This window comes from Dendrobates tinctorius, unplaced genomic scaffold (assembly GCF_039654945.1).
Source record: "Dendrobates tinctorius isolate UK_male_01 unplaced genomic scaffold, ASM3965494v1 ptg000039l, whole genome shotgun sequence".
Lineage (NCBI taxonomy): Eukaryota > Metazoa > Chordata > Amphibia > Anura > Dendrobatidae > Dendrobates > Dendrobates tinctorius.
This window is the reverse complement of record NW_027361707.1, coordinates 45,799,481-45,824,003: the sequence shown is the minus strand read 5'-3', so window position 1 is coordinate 45,824,003 and position 24,523 is coordinate 45,799,481. Positions and strand designations below refer to the sequence as shown.

General features: G+C 44.3%; 1 protein-coding gene across 7 annotated transcripts in view; it reads right to left on the bottom strand.

Annotated features, from left to right (window-relative positions):
• LOC141088549 (cytosolic beta-glucosidase-like) overlaps nt 1–24,523 on the bottom strand; it is a 111,024-nt gene that overhangs the window by 36,605 nt on the left and 49,896 nt on the right. For all 7 annotated transcript variants that reach the window (XM_073574671.1, XM_073574673.1, XM_073574670.1 and 4 more), the window contains exon 3: nt 648–875. In XM_073574671.1, the coding sequence (XP_073430772.1) occupies nt 648–875 (228 nt within the window). The remainder of the gene's footprint in view (nt 1–647; nt 876–24,523) is intronic.

Below are 24,523 nucleotides of genomic sequence, written 5' to 3'. Positions count from 1 at the left end.
AAACCACCCACAAAACAGGGATTTGGGAGTATGCACCGACGGGGCCATATACTCTAATGGTGCCAACAGAGCGAAGGTGTGCTCTGCCGTGCATAATTTTCGGGACAGTACGCCTACTGGTGGTGGACACTCAGACTTATTAGATTGCGTATAGGCCCAAAAATAATGAACGACATAGCACGTGTTCATCCTGCTGGCACTATTATAGTCTATGGCCCTGTTGGCGCATAGGTCTGAATCCCATTTTGCAGGGTGATTGGATGGGTGCCTAAACGCAATGTGAAAGACCCCAAAAGCCTAAAGAGTATTATGGCTCAGTACTTGTACATAGTATGTGCAATCTCACCGCCGCCATCATTACTCTATCATTATTTTATAGCCGTCCCAGATTTGTAAATCTCCTTATAACATTTTGTAAATGTTCACGGTGACTACGTAGACAACATCTCAGCTCGGCCAAGTCAATCCATGACATAAAATGCTAATTAGGACAGGATACTAACAGACAGGAAATATACCGCAGAGCGTTTCTTTGCTCTTCCGCGTGTACCCGTACATAGATTGATGCTGGTGAACACCCAAAATTAATTATGCCAGACAATAGCAATAACCTTGATTAAAGCTTCAACCTTGTAAGAAACAATTACCTTTCTGGTTGATAAAACCTGTCGTCCCATCAGGTAACAGACGTGACCAGGAAAGAGAGAAGCGGTAATGAGTCAATCCAAGCTGTTTGATGCATTTCACATCTTCTTCCCACAGTGTGTAGCTGCCACAAGCTACATCTCCGGTCTGGTTCTGATAAACTCGATCTCCTCCCTGATGAGTGAACGTATCCCAGATATTCAGGCCTTTCCCATCTGTATCCCATCCTCCTGGCGAAAGGCAAATACGCAGTGCTTTATTATAGGTACACTATGGACGTTACGGCGAGACACGCACCATCGCAGATGGCTTTACACTTTAGTACACATGGTTAATGGAAACTGAAGGACTGCAGAGCGAACAGAAGATTACTTCCCGATATATGGCCTCAGTGTAGACACACACAGGCAACTCAGCATTCAGGAGGACACGGCCTACAGAGAACCTGACACTTTGTACATGCCATCCGATCGGTGGGTAGCACAGCGTAGAGAAGGAAAAGCTGAGCAGAATCATATGTAGAGTTGCGGGAAAAGATTCAGTACAACATGTGTATTATTCATTGAAATCCCTGGCGTTAGTATGTATAGGAGTCCAGAGGGCGGTCCTACTAGTGATTGACAGCTCTGCATGCACAGCCATACAAGGAAGACTGCCAATCACTGCATAGCACCTCCCACTGGACTGATGCCTACAAACACCATGGAATCCAATGAATAAAACACAACTTTTCACACAAAAATATTAAAATATTAATGCCTATAGATCAGATACTATTTTCAGACTGACAGCTTCTCTTTGACGGGATCCCACCATCAATCTATTATGTTTACCTTACCCTACTTTTTTTTCTTTTCTTCAAAATTTGGTTATGGTTTTTATAACCACTAAAAACTGACCATCATTTTTTTTTCTCAGCAGGAGGTTGCGGTTCAAAGCAAAGTCTCTGACGTTGCTGAATTAATGAATCTGCTATATGACAAGAGCAGGTTCCCAACAAGAAAACATGAGGCTGAATTCATACGGCAGATGTTGTTTTTTCTTGGAACACACAAAGAAAAACAAGCAAGAGAGCCATGCTGATCCGTGTGCGGGAGCCGTCTTTATTCCGCTTTTGTTCTCTGTGTCTGTTTTTACAATCTGTGTGTTGTCCGTGTTTTCTCTCATATGAGAGATGTTTCCTAAGCTTCTCCTAGCATTAATCAGTGATAAAGAACAGCACGTGGATGCAACAGAAATGACATGGTTGTGCCATTCTCTTGAGTGAGCAAATTTGGTCTATCAGACCAAACTCAAGTGGTCTGCAAAAAAAAAAAAAAATGGACATGCAAAAAGGCCTGCAGACTCCAATGGGTGGGTGCTCTATACCAGAAGAAGCGGATAAAAGATATACGGTATGGGAATCTTAGATATGTGAATGGGCCTGAGGGGTCCATCCTCCCTTCTGTCTTCAATTTATATAGTGCTCAGAAAACATTGACTGGTCACAAAGACTCTGCAATCACATGATCGTTGGGTCTCTGCCTGGTATAGCCAGGGTGTTTGATCTTAGAAGACCCAGATCAGCCCCTCTAAAAATTTAAGCCATAGCAGTCGGCTTTTTTTTTTTTTTTTTTTTATGAAACAGGGTCATACAGGTATCCCATTAACAGCAAATAAATCCACATACGGTAATAAAAAAAAAATATCCCTGCGAGATATTTTATGAGAAAGAAAGACAAAAAAAAGTAATTAAGACCTTTCCAGACGTGGTTACTCAGCAGTTACAGGGGTATTCCCACCTCCAAGATCCCCCCCCAATATGTAGTAGATATAATAATTACATTAGTAAATACCTCCAATTAGAAATGTAGTATAGTTTTCCTGATTAGCTATGTCACTTACCTCATGTGCAGGGCAATGCAGTACCTAAGGTATCTATGGTTATGACTATGGATGAGCGAGTAGTGCAGTATTCAGACTTGCTATACTCGTACCGAGTATACCCTAATACTCGGGTATTTGGTACGAGTAGCGAGTCCAATGATAGTCAATGGAAAATGCGAGTAATTGTCTGCTGGACCCTACAAAGCAGTCTGGGGGCTGAGGAAAACGCTAAAACATGTGTAAATGTTAAAAAAAAATGTATGCTGTAAACAAATGTATATAACATGGGGGCACCTGGTCAGGGGCTGCATGAGTGGTTTTACCCTATTGCTTCACTAGAATGTACAAACACTATTTGAAGTCCTGTGGTTTTTTGCCGGCAGAGAGGGACTCGTACGCCACTTACGCAGTGCCAGTAATATATCAGAAGAAGTACCGTAAGAGCGAGTGATGATGGAGGAGATCTTCTGACAGCCAAGCGTGTAAGTGGGGTAAGGAGAGCAATCTGCCCTAGGGGCTGTGTTATGGTTAACGCAGGAAGAAGCCACCCATCATCATCATCATCATCATCATCACAAGGGATTCACAATTATAAAGCTTGGACTACTGTCCTTGTTGTGCCACTGCCCAATGTGTAGGCATAGACATAATGTCTTCAAAACATTAGCCCTAGGGGCTGTATCATGGTTGACGCAGGAAGGAGGTCTCAAGAGCCAGACAAATATGAAAGTAGACTACTAGCATGGTAGTTCCAGTGCCCAATGTGCAGACATAGACATAGAGTCTTCAAAACTTTAGCCCTAGGGGTTGTATCATGGTTGACGCAGGAAGGAGGCCTCAAGAGCCAGACAATTATGAAAGTAGACTACTAGCACGGTAGTTGCAGTGCCCAATGTGCAGGCATAGACATAGTGTCTTCACAACATTAGCCCTAGGGGTTGTATCATGGTTGACGCAGGAAGGAGGTCTCAAGAGCCAGACAGTTATGAAAGTAGACTACTAGAACGGTAGTTCCAGTGCCCAATGTGCAGGCATAGACATTGTGTCTTCAAAACATTAGCCCTAGGGGCTGTATCATGGTTGACGTAGGAAGGAGGCCTCAAGAGCCAGACAATTATGAAAGTAGACTACTAGCATGGTAGTTCCAGTGCCTAATGTGCAGGCATAGACATAGTGTCTTCAAAACATTAGCCCTAGGGGCTGTATCATGGTTGACGTAGGAAGGAGGCCTCAAGAGCCAGACAATTATGAAAGTAGACTACTAGCATGGTAGTTCCAGTGCCCAATGTGCAGGCATAGACATAGTGTCTTCAAAACATTAGCCCAAGGGGCTGTATCATGGTTGATGAAGGAAGCGGGGCAGGTCTGAAGGGCCAAACAATTATGAAGCTAGGACTACTAGCACAGTAGTTGCAGTGACCAGTGTCCAGGCATAGCCATGGTGTCTCCTAAAATTAGCTCAAGGGGCATGATACCATGGTTGATGAAGGAAGAAGGGTCTCACTCTCATCACAAGTGCCTCCAATGGGAAATATTAATTAACGTAACATTGTTTTTAGCTTATTGGCCATGAGGTACATGTGGCAGAAGCAGGAGATGAAACCATGTGTAAGAAGAAGAAAAGGGGATTGTATAAGAAGGGATGGACGTGATCACCAATTTAAAAAAAAAAAAATAACGTTTTGGGTGACTTTAGGCTGGGATACTGCCATCTGGAGGGCTTAAATACTGCTGTGAAATCCAGTCCTTGTTAAATTTTATCAGAGTCAGCCTGTCTGCATTCTCTGTAGTCTGTAGTCGTGTATCTGTGATGATTGCCCCAGCGGCACTGAAAACACGCTCTGACATCACACTAGCAGCAGGGCAGGCCAGCACCTCCAAGGCATAGAAGGAGAGGTCGGGCCAACTATGCAGCTTGGATACCCAGTAATTAAACGGTACAGAAGCGTCAGGAAGGTCGTAGGTATGGTCACTTAGATAGTCGTTGACCATCTTGTTCAACTTCTCTCTCTTTGACATTGTTACTGGTCTAGCTAGTCCTTGGTGATGAGCTAATTGATTAATGATGGCCCAGTTTGTGGACATTCTACCACCACCTCTTTTGGACCTGCTTGGCGTGTCTCTCCCCATTAATGCATGCTGTTGCACAGAGCTGGTATCTCTGCTAGCAGTGGTGTCTGAGGTGCTGTTGCCATCAAATGATCGACTAGGCCCTCTTGAAGGATTCAATTGTGAAACCCCTTGGTGACTGCAACAGTAGCGAAGGAAATTTGTCCTTGTACCATGGGTCTAGAAAGGTGGCCAACCAGTATAGGTTGCTGTTGAAAATGTGGATTATGCGAGGGTCTTGGCACAGACAGTCAGATATGAAGTGTGCCATGTGTGCCAAGCTGCATAGAGGCAAATTTTCTGTGACCCCTGAAGGAGGAACAACACCCATCCTCTCCTCACACTGACTCTCCTCCTCCACCTCCTCCTCTCCAGCCCACCCATGCTGGACAGACATGAAGCTGGGATTGGGAGTCCGCTTTGTAGCATGAGGGCACGCAGAGATTCCATTTTTAGATTCTGCAACTTTTTTTTTTCAGCAGACATAGCATAGGGATGGTTATGCTGATAATAGCCTGATCACCGCTCACAAGCTTGGTGCAGTACTCAAAGTTATCAAGCACCTCACAAATATCAGCGATCCACACCCACTCGACAGTTGTTATGTGTCTTGGCTGAGTCTCTGTGTGACGGGCATGTTTAAGCTGAATTCAGCAAGTGCCCTCTGCTGCTGACTTATCCTTGCCAACATATGATATGTTGAGTTCCACCATGTTGGCAGGTCGCAAATCAGTTGGTGGTTTGGCAAATTAAATTGCTTTTGAAGCGCTGCAAGACCGGCAACAGCGGTTGAGGAATGGTGGAAATGGGCGCAAATACGGCGCACCTTCTCAAGTAGGTACAGCAAATCAGGGTATGTTTTTATAAATTTCTGAAGCACTAGGTTCAGCACGTGAGCCATGCATGGCACGTGTACAAGCTTCCCAAGCTTTAAAGCCGCCACTAGATTACGCCCATTATTGCAGACAACCAGACCGGGTTGGAGTTGCAGTGGGGAGAGCCACTGATCGGTCTGTTGTTTTATTCATTGCCACAGCTCTGCTGCAGTGTGTGGCGTTTCACCTAAGCAGATCAGCTTCAGCAGAGCGTGTTGCCGCTTTGCCGATGTGCTGCTGCACAGCTCCCAATTTGGGAGTGATGTGGAGGGTAATTCAGCATAGGATGACGAGACAGAGGAGGAAGAGGGGAGACAGGACGTATATGATGAGGCATAAACTCTGACTGAGCTTGGGCCCGCTATTCGTGGCGTGGGTAGGATATGTGATTGTCCAGTTTGAGACTTTGTCCCACTCAAGACCAGGTTGAGCTAGCGTGCCGTGAAAGATATGTATCGTCCCTGGCCACAAGTATTTGTCCACGTGTCTGTTGCAAGGTGGACCTTCCCGATTACGGCATTGGTGAGAGCACGCTTTAATTTGTTTAAGACGTGCTGGTGTAACACGGGGACGGCACACAGGGAAAAATAGTGCCGGCTGGGAACCGAGTATCGTGGGGCAGCCACAGCCAACAGATCACGGAAAGACTGTGTGCCCACAAGCCTAAACGGCAACATCTCCATGGCTAGCAACTTGGCAATGTGCACGTTCAGTATTTGTGCTTGTGGGTGCGTGGCTTGGTATTTATGCCTCCTTTCATACATCTGGGGCACGGACAACTGGACGCTTGTCTGGGACAAACAAATGGATGAGCTTGTTGTGTCCTGTGTCTGTGCAACCGCAGCTTGTGAGCAAGAGGTATGAGGCTCACCTGCTTCCTGCCCAGCAGATTGGAAAGGACGTATTACAGGCGACATGGTAGTGGTTTGATATGCAGACAACGATTTGGTACCCTGTTGTTCCGCCCACCGACTAGGGTGCTTGGCTACCATGTGTTTCCGCATACTGGTGGTGCTTCAGTTGCCTTTGCCCTGGCCTCTGCTCAGCTTCCTATGGCAGATGCTACAGATGACATTTGGTTCAGAAGGACTATCTGACAAAAATTTCCAGACAGTGGCTGAACGCACCCTTGCCTTGATTTGGGGAACAGAGGAATTGCTCTTGGCAACAGTCGACACACTTCGCACTGTGCTCAAACCAGTAGCCCTTGGTGCCTTTGTTGGTGCTACGTATCAACCTTCTTCTTCTGTCCTGGCTATGTGTGCCAACGGTCCAGGTCGGATCGGTGGTCTCATTATCGACCACCTCGTCTCGTCCATGTCATTCTCCTTCCGTGTTGATATTGTCGACTGGCCAGATGGCAACTGTGTGTCATCACCATCAGCCTCCACCTCTTCATCCGGTATATCACGTGGATGAAAAGGGCTTTCTTCTGGCAGTGGGATTTTAAATATTTGGCCATCATCAACAGACGATACCTCCTCACGTTCCTCTTCAATGTCGCGTGGTGAGAAGCCAGAGGCAACGAAAAGAAATGGACTAAACAGATCCTCGGAGTGGCCAAGGTTGGGGTCAAATGCTTCCTGTGACTCCTGACAGGGTGATGAACTAGGAACAGGTTGAGAATAGGACGACTGTTATGATTGGGTCACCGAGGAGGAGAGCAAACCCAAGCTAAGCCACAGAAAACCAGAGAGGTTGGTAACTAAGCGGATTGCAGACCCTTGATCCTATCCACACAACTAGCAGTAGCAGTGGAGCGTACCTACGATGATCCTAGATGCCTCGGCACAGCCGGAGAGCTAACTAAGCCTAAAGCAAGAAAGGGGAAATCTAAACTGCCCCAGAGCAGACCCCAAAGGAATAGATAGCCCCCAAACATATATTGTCGGTGAGACAAGATGGAAACACAAACGCAGGCAGGAAAATAGACTGAGCAAATGATGGGGCCCACACTGACTAGACAAGACAGGAAAGGAAAGACACTGTCTGCAATCACTCAAAAAACCCTGCAAAAAGTCCAACACGTCTGATGCAAAAAACCCTGAAGTCGCACGACTTCGCCCACTATATCAGCACTCTGGTATATTCTGAAAGCAGAGCAAAAAGAGGCCAATCTAATATGGGACAAAAACAAACTGGCAAAAGCAGTAACATATGGACGGTGATTCAGCACAGCCCCAGCCGGAGCTGGCTGACCCACACAAAACTGAGATAGACAAAACCAGATCAAATGCAAACAGAATAGCAAATGAACACTTAGCTGAACATGTAGGGACTGAGCTGGAAACATCAGACCTCAGGAGGCAAGAAGAAAATCATCAGCAGGGATAGAGGGAGTCGGCTGTCTTAAATCCCAATCTGAAACCCCAGATCTCCAATCGTCGTCCTCATTATCAGGTGGCAAACCTCTGTTAATCAGATCAGCTCCAATACCTCCAGTAACCACCAGAGGGAGCCCAGAAAGAGAAATCGCAACCCCTCTGTCAATCTGACCAGCTCCACTACCTTCAGTAATAACCAGAGGGAGGCCAGAAAGTGAATTCACAACAGACGACCCAGCGTTCTCTGTATGTACAGGAGACTGTTTTGTCATGGACGATTGGGTGCTGCTAGAAAATTTCGTTGAGGCCTTATCAGCCATCCAAGGCAGTATCTGCTCTTGCTCTTCTGGCTTGCAGACCCGTTTACGTTCCAGACTGGGAAATTTCACCAGGAACCTAGATGCATCAACCTTCTTCGGTCTCCCAGACTCTGAGCCTTGTTGGTCACCAATGACAACCCCATGTCCACGTCCCTGTCCCTTCACAAGAGCCTTTTTAGGAATTATGTATTTTTCTGCCATAGTTGCAGATGTTCAGATGCAGATATTGGGGAACAAGGAGCAGTTAGTGCTTTGTGGAAGGTAGCACTATGCCTAGTACTGCTGTGTGTTTTACAAACACCACCGCAACGGCACAAAAATATTGCCCTGAGGTTTAAGGCGAGATTATGCACCCCAAGTCACTACACAAGACAGCGGTGCTAGCTGAGTGTCAGTTGTGCAGTACGGTGCATTCTGTTCGCTGTGAACACAGCACCGCAACAGCACAAAAAAACTGCCTTGCAGGGGTAAATGTGACCCCAAAAATAGCTGGGAAAACTGTCACTACTCAGTCCCTGACCTTATACTTTCAGCTCTGAAAAGAGCTTTTGGGTTTTACAGAGAATTTCTCGACGATTTGCACAAACAAACACAACTCTCCCCAGCAGCTGCTTACACTCTCCCTACACTAGCTGTGTTCTGCATGCAATGTGCAGAAAATTGAGGCAGCAGGGCTTATATAGAGCCTATGACTCATAGGCTATGAGTAGCCTTTGACTCATGTATGACGCTGGGCGGCCAGCCAATCATAGTAATGCCGCCCACAACTAAGAAGGCTGTGGCATTACTGTGATTGGCAAATGCTGGGTGGGAGATCCGAATATTGCGAGGCAAGTAGTGAAATACTCGCTATGTTCCGAGTACCGCGAGTACTTCATTACTCACCGAGTACCGAATACTCGCAATTATACTCGTTCATCCCTAGTTATGATCACTCATATAGTGACAGTTAGTTGTTAGTGGTTCTAACCAAAGACACCTAAGCTACTGCTATGCCTGCACATTAAGTGACATTGTTAATCAAGAGAACTATAGCACATTTCCAATTGGAGGTATTTGCCAATAATATTATTAGTACACCTACTACATACTGGAATAGGATCTTGGAGATGGGAATAACTTTTTAATTTCACCATCCATGCTGATTGCCTCTTAAGAGAGGAAGAAGACGAACTCTAGCACCACTTATTGGAAGCAGCAATCCTAAAAGTCAATATCGACCCTATAACGAGCCTTGCCATATAACTTAGGATAAAAGCCAAAACAAAATCTCAATTTGCAGACTTGTGTTTCAGGTGCTGCCCCTCCTCAATGGAAAGCATAGAGTATTGGACGGCCTATAAGCCTCCTTTACTCTGGCATTTTAGAAAAAAATACTAGTCAGCACTAACATTGGAGCGAGGGTGTGATGCGGAGTCACTACCCACGGGTAAGTCGTGAGACAGGGTAGCCAGAAAGTCAGATACCAGGGGGGCTCGTAGCACAGAAAGGCAAAACAAAGGCGTGGTAAGGTAACTTTCCGGAATCAAATGCCAGGAGGGTACGTCAAGATAAGGGAGTACAACAAATGGATAGTCAGAGGCCATGTCTGGGGTCAGATACCTGGAGTCAGAGAGCGTCAAAAGCAGAAGGGATAATCCACGCCAGTAGTCGCAACAAATCCGAGGTCAGCAACAAGATAAAGAAGTCAAATATAGAGCAAGCACACACACCTAACTATGCAAAACTACAACTGACCCTGGACCGCAACCCAGCTAAGTAGCTTGCAAATAACTAAAGATAGGAGTAATCTGGGGAAACACATGCAAGACCAGAGACAGCAGCAGGTCTGTCAATCAAAATGCTGAGGCAGTACTGTGGAAAGGACAGTCAATAGGAGTGCCAGCTGCACGTGGAACTAGATCAGAAGGTAGAAGACCAATGCTGCTCCAGCCGGGTGCCTCGGATGAGGAATGATTGAACTGGAAAGCTGGGTATACCGGTCCACAGGAGCGCAAAGGACAGAGATCTGCTTTTAGAAAATCTTCATTTATTATAATAACAGTTATAATCCAAAACGCGTTTCGACAGATTAACTCTGTCTTCCTCAGGTGACATTAACTTCTTCAAAGTAGCTCCAGGTGAAATTCGCTCCAAACTTGGCACTGCCAAATCAAAAAGCGGCAATTAAAAAAAAGTTTCAAAACTTCTGGAAACATTCCAGAAAAGAAAAAAACTGCTCTATAAACTTCCCCCAAAAAAGAAGCATTATCTGCTTGAGAAACCAACAATATTGAAAGCTCAAAAATTTTGATCCGAAGACAGCGGACTTTAAGTACAGATGTCGATTGGTTTATTTAGGACCTATAAATTGTAAAATAAGCAATCGGTAAGAGAATTATTTTTTGGCTTTTTCCTCGCCATCACCCTTTTTTAACATTTTTTTTAGATTTAGTTTACCTTTAATTGTAATAATGAAACATTTAATCTGCACCAAAAACTGATGAGATCCACAATCGTTTCTTAAATTATTTATTTCCCAGCAGAGGGAAGATTTACATATGTCAGAAAACTAATTGTGTGTGCAGCGGTTGATTAGAAAAGGATATTTTTGGACAGGACAGACATGAAATGAGTAGCTGAGGGATATTCCTGTTAAAAGGCTGTAAATGACCTTCATCAGTAGAAGTGCAGCTTTTCTGTAAAATACGGCTCCTTATAGAATGTTTTTTTTCCCGCTCTTGCTGTGATTGCGCTTGTCTTTCCCCCAGGCTTTGAGCCTATACATTAATGGTTAGGTAATGCTTTCCCATATGGGCGAGCAAGGTTTCATTAAAAAGGGAGGTCACAAAAAGGAGATTTTTTTTATTTTTCTATTAATTATGATCTAATACAAATAATGTTAAAGTTGTAGAACAAGAGCAATTCTTGTTTTAACCTTTTCTCAAATGCCAATTCTATATTACATGGTGGAAATATTATTATGGGTGTATGTGCTGTAAAAGAAAACATTTTCATTAAAATAATGGGAAAAACAAAAAATGCTGACATATAGGGAAACATGTCAAGAGAAATTGTATGGAATGTTATGGATGTGGATATTAAAGGGAATCTAGCAGCAGGTTTTGGCTATATAATGAGAGCACCATGATGTAGTCTGAGACCTTGATTCCAGTGATGTGTCACTTACTTGGCTCTGTATTGCCGTTTCAATAAAATCATTATATTATCATCAGGAGATTATCACTACAGGACTAGGTGTCACATACCTCCTAGTCCTCCCTGCCTGTATAACCCTGCCCCATCACACCTCAGTGTACACAGAAAGCTGCCAATCAGATCTAAAGCAGAGAAAACGGTGATTGCAGTAAAAATGACAGCATGCAGAGCAGCAAGTGACACATCGCTGGATTCTGGGTCTCAGCATCTACACGATGCTGCTCCTGGATTACATAACAAAAAACAGATTCTCTTTTTACAGATAATAATTCACATTTCCATTCAGACACATTCCCATTTTTCACCACCCCCTTACTAAGCCGATATAGTGTGTTCATATATCCACCTCCTTACTGCCTGTTACTTGTTTCTTAGAATAAGTGAGTTTCTGCCTGTGCCAAATTATAGGCATGGTGATAGCCACAGATGCAGGAGTAAGGCGCAGGAGACGCTGCGGGCTGCGCACTGTGCATCATCATGCACGTCGAGAGCGGTATGTAAAAACCAGCCCTCTCCAAAAAATGCTATAGCCCTGGCACATTCTGCCTTATCCTATCAAAATAGGATAGTAACCAAAAAGTGCTTTCTTGCTCTAGATCAGGTGTCTCAAACTCAATTTACCCGGGGGGGCCGCTGGAGGTAGAATCTGGGTGAGGCTGGGCCGCAACAGCTTTTCCACAAGAAAAGCTCTTACAAAAACATTCCAATGTTTTCAAATGTCTTTAGTTTTTCATCTTATTTTGTGTTAAGAAATAAAAATAAATTAACAAAATCATAAGAAAAAAATAAACCAATAATAAATAAAATGAAAATGATAATAATACAGCAGATATAGAAGACTGAAGAAACCACATATAGTTGCTGACTAGAGAAATCTACCGTATATACTCAAATATAATTCGAGTTTTTCAGCCCCCTTTTTGGGCTGAAAAAGACCCCCCTTGACTTATATTCGGGTCACGGTTCAAACTTACCTGGTCCCCGTCGTCTCCGCGTTCCCTGGTATGTGTCTGCGGTCCCCTGCAGCCTGTCAGTGTCCCGGCGGCGGTGGCGGCGGCGTTACAAGTCGCTGTGCGCCGCTCTCTCCCAGCGCGCCGCTCTCTCCCGTCCTCCGGAAGGGACTTGCAGGGGGTGCGATGACGTGGATAGCACGCGCCCTCTGCCTGAGTCACTGAAGAGCCGGTAACGCTCAGGAGCAGCTGTCAGCAACAGAGGTGAGTATATAGTGTTTTTTTTTTTAATTCCAGCAGGGGCAGCAGCAACATGATAGGATTACCGGTACCGGTAATCCTATCACTTGGCCAATAAATCATGCACTGTGCAGCATTTATGGGGCATACCTGTTGTGCAGCATTACGGTATTTGGGCCACCATTACTCACTGTGCAGCATTTATGGGGCATACCTGTTGTGCAGCATTACGGTATTTGGGCCACCATTACTCACTGTGCAGCATTTATGGGGCATACCTGTTGTGCAGCATTACGGTATTTGGGCCACCATTACTCACTGTGCAGCATTTATGGGGCATACCTGTTGTGCAGCATTACGGTATTTGGGCCACCATTACTCACTGTGCAGCATTTATGGGGGTATATGTTCTGCAGCATTACGGTATTTGGGCCACCATTACTCACCAGTATCTTCGGCAATTCCCACCCTAGACTTATACTCGAGTCAATAAGTTTTCCTAGGTTTTTGAGGCAAAATTAGGGGGGTCGACTTATACTCGGATCGACTTATACTCGAGTATATACGGGTAATTATTATTATTCAGATTCAGATGTCTGTATTAACAGTTCTTTAACATTTAACTTTCTGAACATGAATGGAACATTGAACATAAACTGTTTTGATCATGGCTTCTTCTGCCTACTTCTTGCTGCTAGAGATCTGGCAGTGCTCACTCTCGCATAGCCGAGCCATATTTGGCTTAAGGGAGGAAGCAGTTGAGACCCTCAGTAGGGCTTGAAGATGCTCATCAGTAAGTCTGGACCTGTACTTGGACTTATTGAAGTTCAAGGTAGAGAAGAGCTTTTCGCACAAGTATGTGCTCCCAAAAACACACATGGTCCGCTTGAACATTTGGGAAAGCTCAGGGAAGCTGGGGGGCAATTCTCTCAAAAATTGCCCGAGCTTGTCTGCTTTTTCCACTCACCTCCCTGAACTTGGCTTTGAGTTCAGAGTTGCACTGCAGGTCAATGAGCTCCATTTGAAGCACCAGAGGGGCATCTTGCACATCAAAGGAGAAGGGGTCCGCAAAAATTTGAAATGTGGCCCTAGTGCGTCTTGAAGTTTGCAAATCTGTGATCAAATTTCTCCTGTATCTTCAAAATGACATCCATATACTCCTCACCACTGAATGGTGTGCCTGCTTCCATGAGTGCCTTGCATCATGAGAAATATCTCCTGAGCGGTGGTCTGGCCATGCATTGGAATCACTGTGAGCAACTCCTCCATGACTTCAAAATTGTCATCAACACCATGGACATAGATTGCGAGCTGGGCATTGTCGGTGATGTCTGTGGTCTCATCAAGAGCGACTGAGTATACACTGAAACATTTTGCTTTCTCACACAGTTGATCATAAATGTCACTTGACAGGTCATAAATGCGCTCTGCTACGGTGTTGGCAGAAAGGCTGATGTTGCTAAACTGACCTTTCTTTTCTGGACAGACAATACTTGCAGCCTGTAATATGCACTTTTTTACAAATTCGCCTTCTTTGAATGGGTTTCCTGCTTTAGCAATCATCTCACTAACCACGGAGCTAGCTTCGACTGACGCATCATTCTCTTTGGTTGCTTTCTTAAAGAAATCTTGTTGCCTCAGTAGATATCGTTTAAGATTAGCAGCCCGGTTGGCTCTTTCATCTCCCTGGTATTTTGCAGACTCCTCAGCATGTCTAGTTATGTAATGACGTTTCGAATTGTATTCTTTGTGCACTGCAACTTTCTCTGTGCAAATAAGACATGTTGGGATGCCCCTGTGCTCAACAATGAAATATTGCGCTTCCCACTTTTCCTGAAATTGTCTGTGCTCATCACCAACCTTTCTCTTCACTGCAGGCTTTGAAAAAGACATGTTTGGGGCTGTGTAATAGATAATTCCACTTGGTGTCACTGTTTCAGTGTTAGCCAATGCGTCTTTCCGCTTTTTTTTCTGTCCTGCTGAGCAGCAATTTCCGCAGCCGCCTCTGCTTCTGAGCCCGGGGTCATGGCGCAAGTTCACAATAAGACCGGCTGATGTCCCGCCTCCGAGAGCAATATACCGCACCGCCCCACCGCTCATTCTGAACCCGGCACACCGGAGTCCGTGGCGCGGTCCGGTCCCTGCTCGGCTGCTCCTGCTGCATGTGATGTGAGTGTGACTCATACGCCCTGCCTGCTGACAGCAGGCTGCTGTGACTGGCTAGCCATCATCATACTCACCTCCTACTGCTGCAGCTCCGATGGTCCAGCGCCGACATCTTCTTCCTGTATGAGCGTCACGTGGTACCGCTCATTTAAGCTCATGAATATGGCCGCCACGCCTATGAGAGTGGAGTGGCGTCCATATTCATGACCTTAATGAGCGGTACTGGGATTTCACATGCGAAACTCGGCCGTGTTTCTCGCATGTGTGATCCTGGCCGAGGTGAGGGCCGCAAACTATTGTCTTGAGGGCCCATGAGGTGAGGGCCGCGAGTTTGCGACCCCTGCTCTAGATGATTTGTCTCAAAGATGCGTTTTATGAATAGCCATCAAATGTAGTAGTGAATTAAAAGAAACAACGTCGATGTGTCTATACAGTGATGCCAGTATGTGCATTTTCTTTAATTTTGTGATAAAAAACAACAATACAAAAACATACAAAAGCAACCTCTTACCCCTCACCTTAACCCAAATCAGTATAAACCTCACAAATGCATTTTGTGAGACACCACAGAAAAAGAAAACAGGTAATAATTATGATTATACTGGAAATGATACACACAAAAAACAAATAAGTCATCTATGCAGTCTGACAGACACAGACCGCCCCGTCCGACAGACACAGACCGCCCCGTCCGACAGACACAGACCGCCCCGTCCGACAGACACAGACCGCCCCGTCCGACAGACACAGACCGCCCCGTCCGACAGACACAGACCGCCCCGTCCGACAGACACAGACCGCCCCGTCCGACAGACACAGACCGCCCCGTCCGACAGACACAGACCGCCCCGTCCGACAGACACAGACCGCCCCGTCCGACAGACACAGACCGCCCCGTCCGACAGACACAGACCGCCCCGTCCGACAGACACAGACCGCCCCGTCCGACAGACACAGACCGCCCCGTCCGACAGACACAGACCGCCCCGTCCGACAGACACAGACCGCCCCGTCCGACAGACACAGACCGCCCCGTCCGACAGACACAGACTACTCCGTCTGACAGACAGACTACCCTGTCCGACTGACATATAGACTACCCCTTTCAGCCCTACCTATATACATCTTAGGAGCCTGGTACATTAATAATAGAAATGTCATCTTTATAGCACCCAACATAGATATAGAGCTATAATCCCGCACTCTATCACTGATGTCACGGGAAAGAAACCAGGGCTAATATGTCATGGGAAATCTGGATATAGAGATAGGTTCTAGGTCTACATGATATATAGTAATAAAGTCCTGCTCACATTAACTTGGGTGGACTAGAACCACTTTTTTGTATTTCTAATTGGCTGTTACCAATTAGAAATTAGCCATTAATGTACCTTACATGGCTTTCAGCCCACTGTGTGGTGAGTACCTGTGGTGGTACTCACACTGTTTAGGCTTTCGGTTTGATGTGAACATTAGATAATCAGAGATGGGGATTAGATAATCAGAAATGCGTTTGTGGTAGTCAGGAGTATGGTTAGAATAATCAGAGGTATTTTTTGATAATTAGGGGTAAGGAAAGAATAATCAGGTGTGGGTTATGATAACCAGGAGTGGGGTTGCGGTAATCAGGGGTAAGGATAATCAGGTGTAGGTTATGATAATCAGGAGTGGGGTTGTGCTTATCAGAGGTAGGGATATAATAATCAGGTGTAGGATATGATAACCAAGAGTGGGGTTGTGGTAATCAGGAGCATAGATGGAATAATCAGAGGTGGGGTTCAGATAATTAGGGGTGAGGCTAAGATAATTAGGAGTGGGGTTGCGGTATTCAGGGGTAGGGATAGAATAATCAGGTGTGGGTTATGATAATCAGGAGTGGGGTTGCGGTAATCAGAGGTAGGGATGGAATAATCAGAGGTGTGGTTCTGATAATCAGGGATGAGGTTAGGATAATTAGTAGTATAGTTGCGATAAAGGTGGTTTTGTGATAATCAGGAGTAGAGATAGAATAATCAGGTGTGGGTTATGATAACCAGAGGTCTGGTTAGAATACTCAAACTGGGATTAGGATAATCAAAAGTGGGAAAGCTGTGCCAATGTCAGGAAAATTGGTAGCAGAATAGACTTACAAGGAGGCTGAAGGAGAGGAAGGAGATCATCAAGAAAAGGTGAGGAACTGGAGAAGGTGGTTTTTGTATCAGAATTCAACCGGCTCCACCCACAGGCATGGTAGCCCTTTACTGACTAGATCTGGTATAAGAATATGTATTTTTTATATATCTCTGTAATCAGATATTATATACAGATTTTTTTTCTTACCTCGTGACTTTTAGTAAAAATATTATTGTAAAATATACGCTAACAACCTACATGGAGTGATCAAACTGGTAATAGCTCTGCCGTCTTCTGTCATGTTTCCTGGTCAGCGCTGTGAACAGCTGCAGAAGCAAAGTGATTCAATCAGTAAGTGAATGGAGGGCTAAGTGTTCCCAATATGTTGAGAAGTCCTAAGGGCCATCCTCAATTGTTCATGCAGATGTAAGTGACTCACAGTCCTCGTCAATTAGTTCTCTAATATGTCTGCTTACTCTGCAGTCTTGATGGGAACATGATGAAATGCACTGGAAACGTAAAACACGGTACATTTATTCAGACACAGAGTCAGAACTGGAAGAATTTTCTTAAAATCTTCTACCCAGATGCTGCTTCCTGTATGAGCGATATATACATCTGTTCAATGAATTGTTTCTTTTACATGCAGGAATGGTTTGAGACGTAAAACAGAATAGCAAAAGATTGCAAGCCTCTGTGACTACTGTCTCTGATCGTCGCAAGCGGATTGTATAAGGAGGATCGTATTTGCCGATGTTCTGGCTTTCTGCTGTTCTCTTTTGCAAAGTATCAAGTCTTAAAGTTTCCGACAGCTGCAAAGACCCTGGACTTGGAAACCTTCCATATATTTAAGCGAGCAGTGCCCATGAAACATGACTTACCATACCACCTGCAGCCAGCAGAGGGCAGCATGACTCCGCTCCAGTGCTGAATAAAGCGGTGGCTGCTCTGCTGTAGTAAGGTGGGGTGCACCCGGGGACAGTAGGCACAAATGGCCATTGGGTGCACTTATTTTCTGGCAAGATATGACACTCTATAGTCACTATTTGACACTATGTGAGCACTGCATTGATTCACATAGGCACCAACTGGCTCTGTGTGGGTCAAGTGTAAAGCTTGATACTGTATGGTTACTGTACAGGTCTATGTGGGTATAGCATATTACTAAGTAAGTAGGGACAGTCTGTATATGAGCACTATGTGATAATGGGGGCAAAATATGGCAATCCAGGGAGTGAAGTGCATGTAACTCTGCAACGAGAGGATTTCCCCCAGGACAGCTGGGACAACTGGTGCTTAGGGATTCAGGAGATATATATGAGTTATTCTATCACATCTCTGGCTTATGGCCATTATTTTTTTTTTTTTTATCCTTGACAGCCCTTTAAATTCCAGCGTTTTGTGGGACATTTAAAGTCACAATAAAGACATGTCAAAATTGACCCCCTGACGAAGCCAAAACTTGGCGATACGCGTGGGGATTGTTCTGTCCCTCACAGAGGCTTTTTTTACCTACTTCATCCATTGCACTATCCACCAGATAGCCTGTGAGGGGTATAATCACTCATTATCTTGAGCGTAGCCCTTCATCCTAGCTGGACACAGTGATTTGTTCAGGCTTTTAATTTATATTAATAGGTGTTTTTTGTATATTTAAGTATTATTATAGGATCTCGATTTTATTTTTTTTTCTTGGGATGTGCCCTTTTCTAGATTACTTTCCTTTCTTCTTTTCTCTTAATTATTGACATTTTGCCTATGCATTGTGCACTTCCCATTATTTTGGTGGTGAACCATCTATAGGTCATAGCAGGACGAGAGGTCCTTCACTTTAAAGTGTTTGGACAACTCTGAGGCCATTGACTTGGTCAGAAATCAGCTAAAAAGATCGTTTCAAAAGAAGAGAAAACGTGGCTGGAGATACGGGCATGCCTTTAGGAGAAATAAAAGCTCCCCAAAGGAGTCTACTGCATTTATGGGCAAACTTCCTAAAGCGAATCTGTTACCAGATTTCACAATATAAACAGGTCTGTTAAACTTGATGAGGCTGGTGTACTTAATATGAAATTTCATTTCGGAATATTTTTATCTTCCTGATATCAGGATGAGCAGTTTCAGAATCCTGCTTTATCATTTTAAGGTCAAGTGGAAAAACTTTCAAAAAAGCATCATACAGCCATTCTGACATGGATTTTCAAAGTATATAAACCAGCCACCTCAGGTCTAAAAGATCCATTTAACAACGCAGGCAGATTGTACAGTGAAATCTGATGGCAGGTCAGCTTTGAGCTTTTTTGATTCCTCTGGATCAACGCAACAACAGTGAGATTTTCCCACTGAAGGCATTATGATATATGACACTCCTACACAGATGTGGTGCTCAAGAAGGGTTCCACTCACAAATATATCTCGCGCCCACTAACCTAGATCATAAAGATCTTACAGCAATCCGTATCTAATGAAGGTCTAGGTTTAGGGAACGGAACGCTATGTCTAGATTGTCTACAACTAAAAAAATAAAAAAATCTGTACATTCTTTTGGCGAGCCAAGAACTTTGATATATTTCCCTACTGAAGATATTTATTGGTAATGTTTATTGATTTCCTATGCTATGAATGTCTGATCAGTGGGAGACCACAAGGACCAACTTTGCTGAACTGTCACCACTATACATGCTGTGTATCTGCAGATTTTGGGTTAATCTGCATGTAGACAGCGTTTAAATCCTGTATGGCTGCCACAAAGGAGCAGTGGATACAGGGAGAAAATAAAGCTTTATTCTCTCTGCAGTCACTTGTTTTCAGTCATCGGAGTGGGGCAGGGAGCGGCTACAGTCACTGTACACTATAATGCGAGCAGCGGCTGTAGTCATTCACAGCTAGTGATGAGCGAACATGCGCAGATAACGCCTTATTTGAGCACGCTCAGGTGTTATCCGAGTATCTTGGGCGTGCTCGCATATTATGTTGAAGTCCCTGCGGTTGCATGATTTGTGGCTGTTAGACATGTGGGGATTACCTGCTAGTTAGGCAATCGTCACGTGTTGAGGCTGTCTAACAACCGCAAAATATGCAACCACTGGGACTGGAACCTAACAGACGAGCACGCCCAGATGCTCGGATCACACCCAAGAATTCTCAGATAAGACGTTATCTGAGCACGCTGGCTCATCACTACTCACAGCTTGCTCTGTACACACATGCTGTTGGGTGGGCTGCCAATCAATCGGCTGGGGTTAGATTACAGCGCCCATACTGTGCAGTGACCACGACTGATACAGCTCCCTGCACCGCAACAATGACTGAAAGCAAGTGGCTGCAGGGAGAATAAAACTTTGGTCTTCTTGGTTCATCAAAATTGTTCCGCATAAAGCACTTTGAAATCTTGCAATGCGAAGTTGTGCAAATATTTGCAACTTTTGGCATTTTTGCACCACTTTTAGCCAGAGCTGAAAAAAAAGTGAGCAGAGCTGGGGTGTGGTAATGCCTGCTCGCCATACAGATTCATCAAAAGTGGCAGTTTACATTACACTAGAGATGTTACTCCAGTCCCTGACTGGAGAAATATTTCTGGCTAGGCGCATACCACTGATAAGATGTGCCAAATGTATTAGGTGGAGGTTACAGGTCCCCTCTAAATCTATAATGGAGGGGCCCTACCTAAAAAAATAGCGAAAATGAATCTAGATTCCTTAAAAGATATTTGGTATTGAAAGTTACTACTACTACTACTAATAATAAATCAGTATGAAATACATTTCAGATTTAGGGACCACACAATAAATAGAATCCAAGGATTACTGGCAAATAAACAAAATTATAAGAATAGAGCACTTTGAATATTTATTGCATAGTCCCATAGTGTAGTATAGCACAGAATAGTTTAGTAAAACCAGCAGTAATTTCTATACGCAATTTCTGATATTTAAAGTAATAGGATGTAGATCTAGAGAACATACAGAAACAGCACAAGATACTGGTGAAGTCCCAGTGGTCGGAGCTCCACGATCAGACATTTATGGCACATGGAACCAATGGGTCATATATTACACAAGGGCAATAATCGTAATAAAATTAGGAGCATTATTCTGGCTCTCCCTATTGTTCTCTTCCACCCAGTGTAATGTCACGTTCACCATTTCCTCCTTTCACGAGGGCAGCATGTCGGCCCAAGCCATGACGGCTCTTCTTGGCCTTCTCCCTCTTCTACACCACACGCATGTCTCCCAGCCTCTTAAAGGGCCGGTAGTGCCAAATCCCTTATCCCCCGATTCCCTGGGGACTGGCTAGGCCACTCCATGACCTTAATGTGCTTCTTTTTGAGACACTCCTTTGTTGCATTGGCTGTATGTTTTGGGTCATTGTCTTGCTGGAAGACCCAGCCACGACCCATTTTTAATGTCCTGACGGAGGGAAGGAGGTTGTCACTCAGGATTTTACAGTACATGGCTCCATCCATTCTCCCATTGATGTGGTGAAGTAGTCCTGTGCCCTTAGCAGAGAAACACCCCCCAAAACATGTTTCTACCTCCATGCTTGACAGTGGGGACGGTGTTCTTTGGGTCATAAGCAGCATTTCTCTTCCCAGCACAGCGAGATGAGTTAATACCAAAGAGCTCAATTTTTGTCTCATCTGACCACAGCACCTTCTCCCAATCACTCACAGAATCATCCAGCTGTTCATTGACAAACTTCAGACAGGCCTGCACATGTGCCTTCTTGAGCAGGGGGACCTTGCGGGCATTGCAGAATTTTAAACCTTTCCGGCGTAATGGGTTACCAATGGTTTTCTTGGTGACTGTGGTCCCAGCTGCCTTGAGATCATTCATGAACAAGTTCCCCCCAGGTAGTTTTAGGCTGATCTCTCACCTTTCTCATGATCAAGGATACCCCATGAGGTGAGATTTTGCATGGTGCCCCAGATCGATGTTGACTGACAGTTATTTTGCATTTCTTCCATTTTCTTACTATTGCACCATCAGTTGTCTCCTCACCCAGCGTCTTACTTATGGTTTTGTAGCTCATTCCAGCTTTGTACGGGTCTATGATCTTGTTCCTGACATCCTTATAAAGCTCTTTGGTCTTGCCCATGTTGTAGAGGTTAGAGTGTGACTGATTAACTGAGTATATGGGCAGGAGTCTTTTATAAAGGTGACGATGTAAGACACCTGTCATTAATGCAGGTAACGAGTTGATTCGGAGCGTCTAACTGATCTGCAGAAGCCAGAACTCTTAATGGTTGGTAGGGGGTCAGATACTTATTTCTCACTGCAAAATGCAAATTATTGTATAATATATAAAGCTCAAAGTGTGTATGTATGTATGTGTGTGTGTATGTCCGGCATTGGCATCCGCACCGTCGCAGCTACAGCCACAAAATTTGGCACAGTCACACGTCTGGACTCCTAGAGCGTCCTAAGCTATGTTGTGAGGCGAAATTTTAACCCCGCATGTTCCAATTCACCAAACAATTTTGCCCCTATCTACATACTGGGGAAAAAGTTTGTGCGTGTCAAGCCCCGCCCCTCATTGTGATGTCATAATGCCCCTATCTACATACTGGGGAAACAGTGTGTGCATATCAAGCCCCGCCCCTCATTATGATGTCACAATGGTTGCCATGGCGACGTTGATGTCATCATAGGTTGCAAGCCCCGCTGCTCATTATGATGTCATAATGGTTGACTATGGGATGGAGGATGTGTGATGGGTATATGGGCACTGGACTATGGGATGGAGGATATGTATGACGGGTATATGGGCACGGGACTATGGGATGGTGGATATGTATGACGGGTATATGGGCACGGGACTATGGGATGGAGGATGTGTGATGGGTATATGGGCATGGGACTATGAGATGAAGGATGTGTGATGGGTATATGGGCACTCGATTATGGGATGGTGGATATGTATGATGGGTATATGGGCACGGGACTATGGGATGGCGGATATGTATGATGGGTATATGGGTACTGGACTATGGGATGGAGGATGTGTGATGGGTATATGGGCACTCGACTACGGGATGGAGGATATATATGACGGGTATATGGGCACGGGACTATGGGATGGCGGATATGTATGATGGGTATATGGGTACTGGACTATGGGATGGAGGATGTGTGATGGGTATATGGGCACTGGACTATGGGATGGAGGATATGTATGATGGGTATATGGGCACGGGACTATGGGATGGCTGATATGTATGATGGGTATATGGGCACTCGACTATGGGATGGCGAATATATATGATGGGTATATGAGCACGGGACTATGGGATGGAGGATGTGTGATGGGTATATGGCACTCGACTATGGGATGGAGGATATGTATGATGGGTATATGGGCACGGGCCTATGGGATGGAGGATATGTATGACGGGTATATGGGCACGGGACTATGGGATGGAGGATAATTATAATTTGCTATAACTAACCACAGTTAGTTACTATGCCCAGGCAGCGCCGGGCTCTTCAGCTAGTAAATGTATATAATTTATACAATGTGATTTTCTGGATTTTATTTTTGGTATTCTATCTCTCAATGTTAAAATTAACCTACCCTTAAAATTATAGATGGTTCATGCCTTTCTCAGTAGGCAAAATTATAAAATCAGCAATGGATCAAATACTTATTTCCCCCACTGTGTGGTATGGAGGAGTAGGGACTTGTTACCAATAAAAATGAGACCTTTTTTTGCAGAAATCTGTTGTGCCAGTCATGATAATCTAACATAGAACCTATATGCAAATCAGGCTGAAGGTGCACTGGGGGCTTGTAACTGCACTTAAAGTAATGACATGCCCCCAGTGCACTTCCTGATTGATTTGCATGGGGCTTCCACATTAGATTTCTCAGCACTAGTATAACGGATCGCTACAAAAAAGGTATCATTATAAATGGAGGACAAACCCCTATGAATCCACACCACTACTTTGGTTCCCTTTAGAGGGGGTGGAGGTTACACAATCACTTGTACTCTGTTGTATGGTTTCACCCAACACCAAATCTATTGTCATTATCTGGGTTTAGCTCAGACAGTATATATTAAGAATGGAGCAAAAAATACGACTATATTGTTCCCCATGAAAGCTTCTAATGACAGCTGCTGCATTTATAGTATCCCTGTGAAACAAGTGAGATCTGAAACTTGCTAATAATTTACCAGGTCTGCATGAAGCACCGACTCCAGAGTCAGTCCAGAATAACAGGATCACCGGGTTCTTGTACATATTTCGACCATAATCTTCTTTTATGTGATGCTGTCTCCCTCTAGTGGCCAAAATAGGTTACCACGTGTAAACCTTGTGTATAAGAAAACAATGTGCTTCTGACAAGCGATGACATGGATTAAATAAAAATGAAATCAAATAATTTGATTTGTCTCTTTCTAGCATTTTCTGTGTAAATAAATCCTCTTTTATTAGTTTTGTAATAGGTTATAAAAATCCATAGCTTTAATAATCTATAAAGTTTGCTGTGCGTAATATTGGTATATTTCAGAATTTATTCCATTGATTTCTCAGTAGAAAAGGTTTGAAAGTGAATATTCCCACATTGATTTTTGGTTGAATTAATTCAACGTTCCTCCTTTTTTTAAATGCACTTTTTTTTGTTTCAATTTTCATCTTGGGTTCAATATATTAACCTTCAGTAAAATAAACATTTAATGATATTTGAGGCATGAATGTTTACAATACAATGTCTTAGTG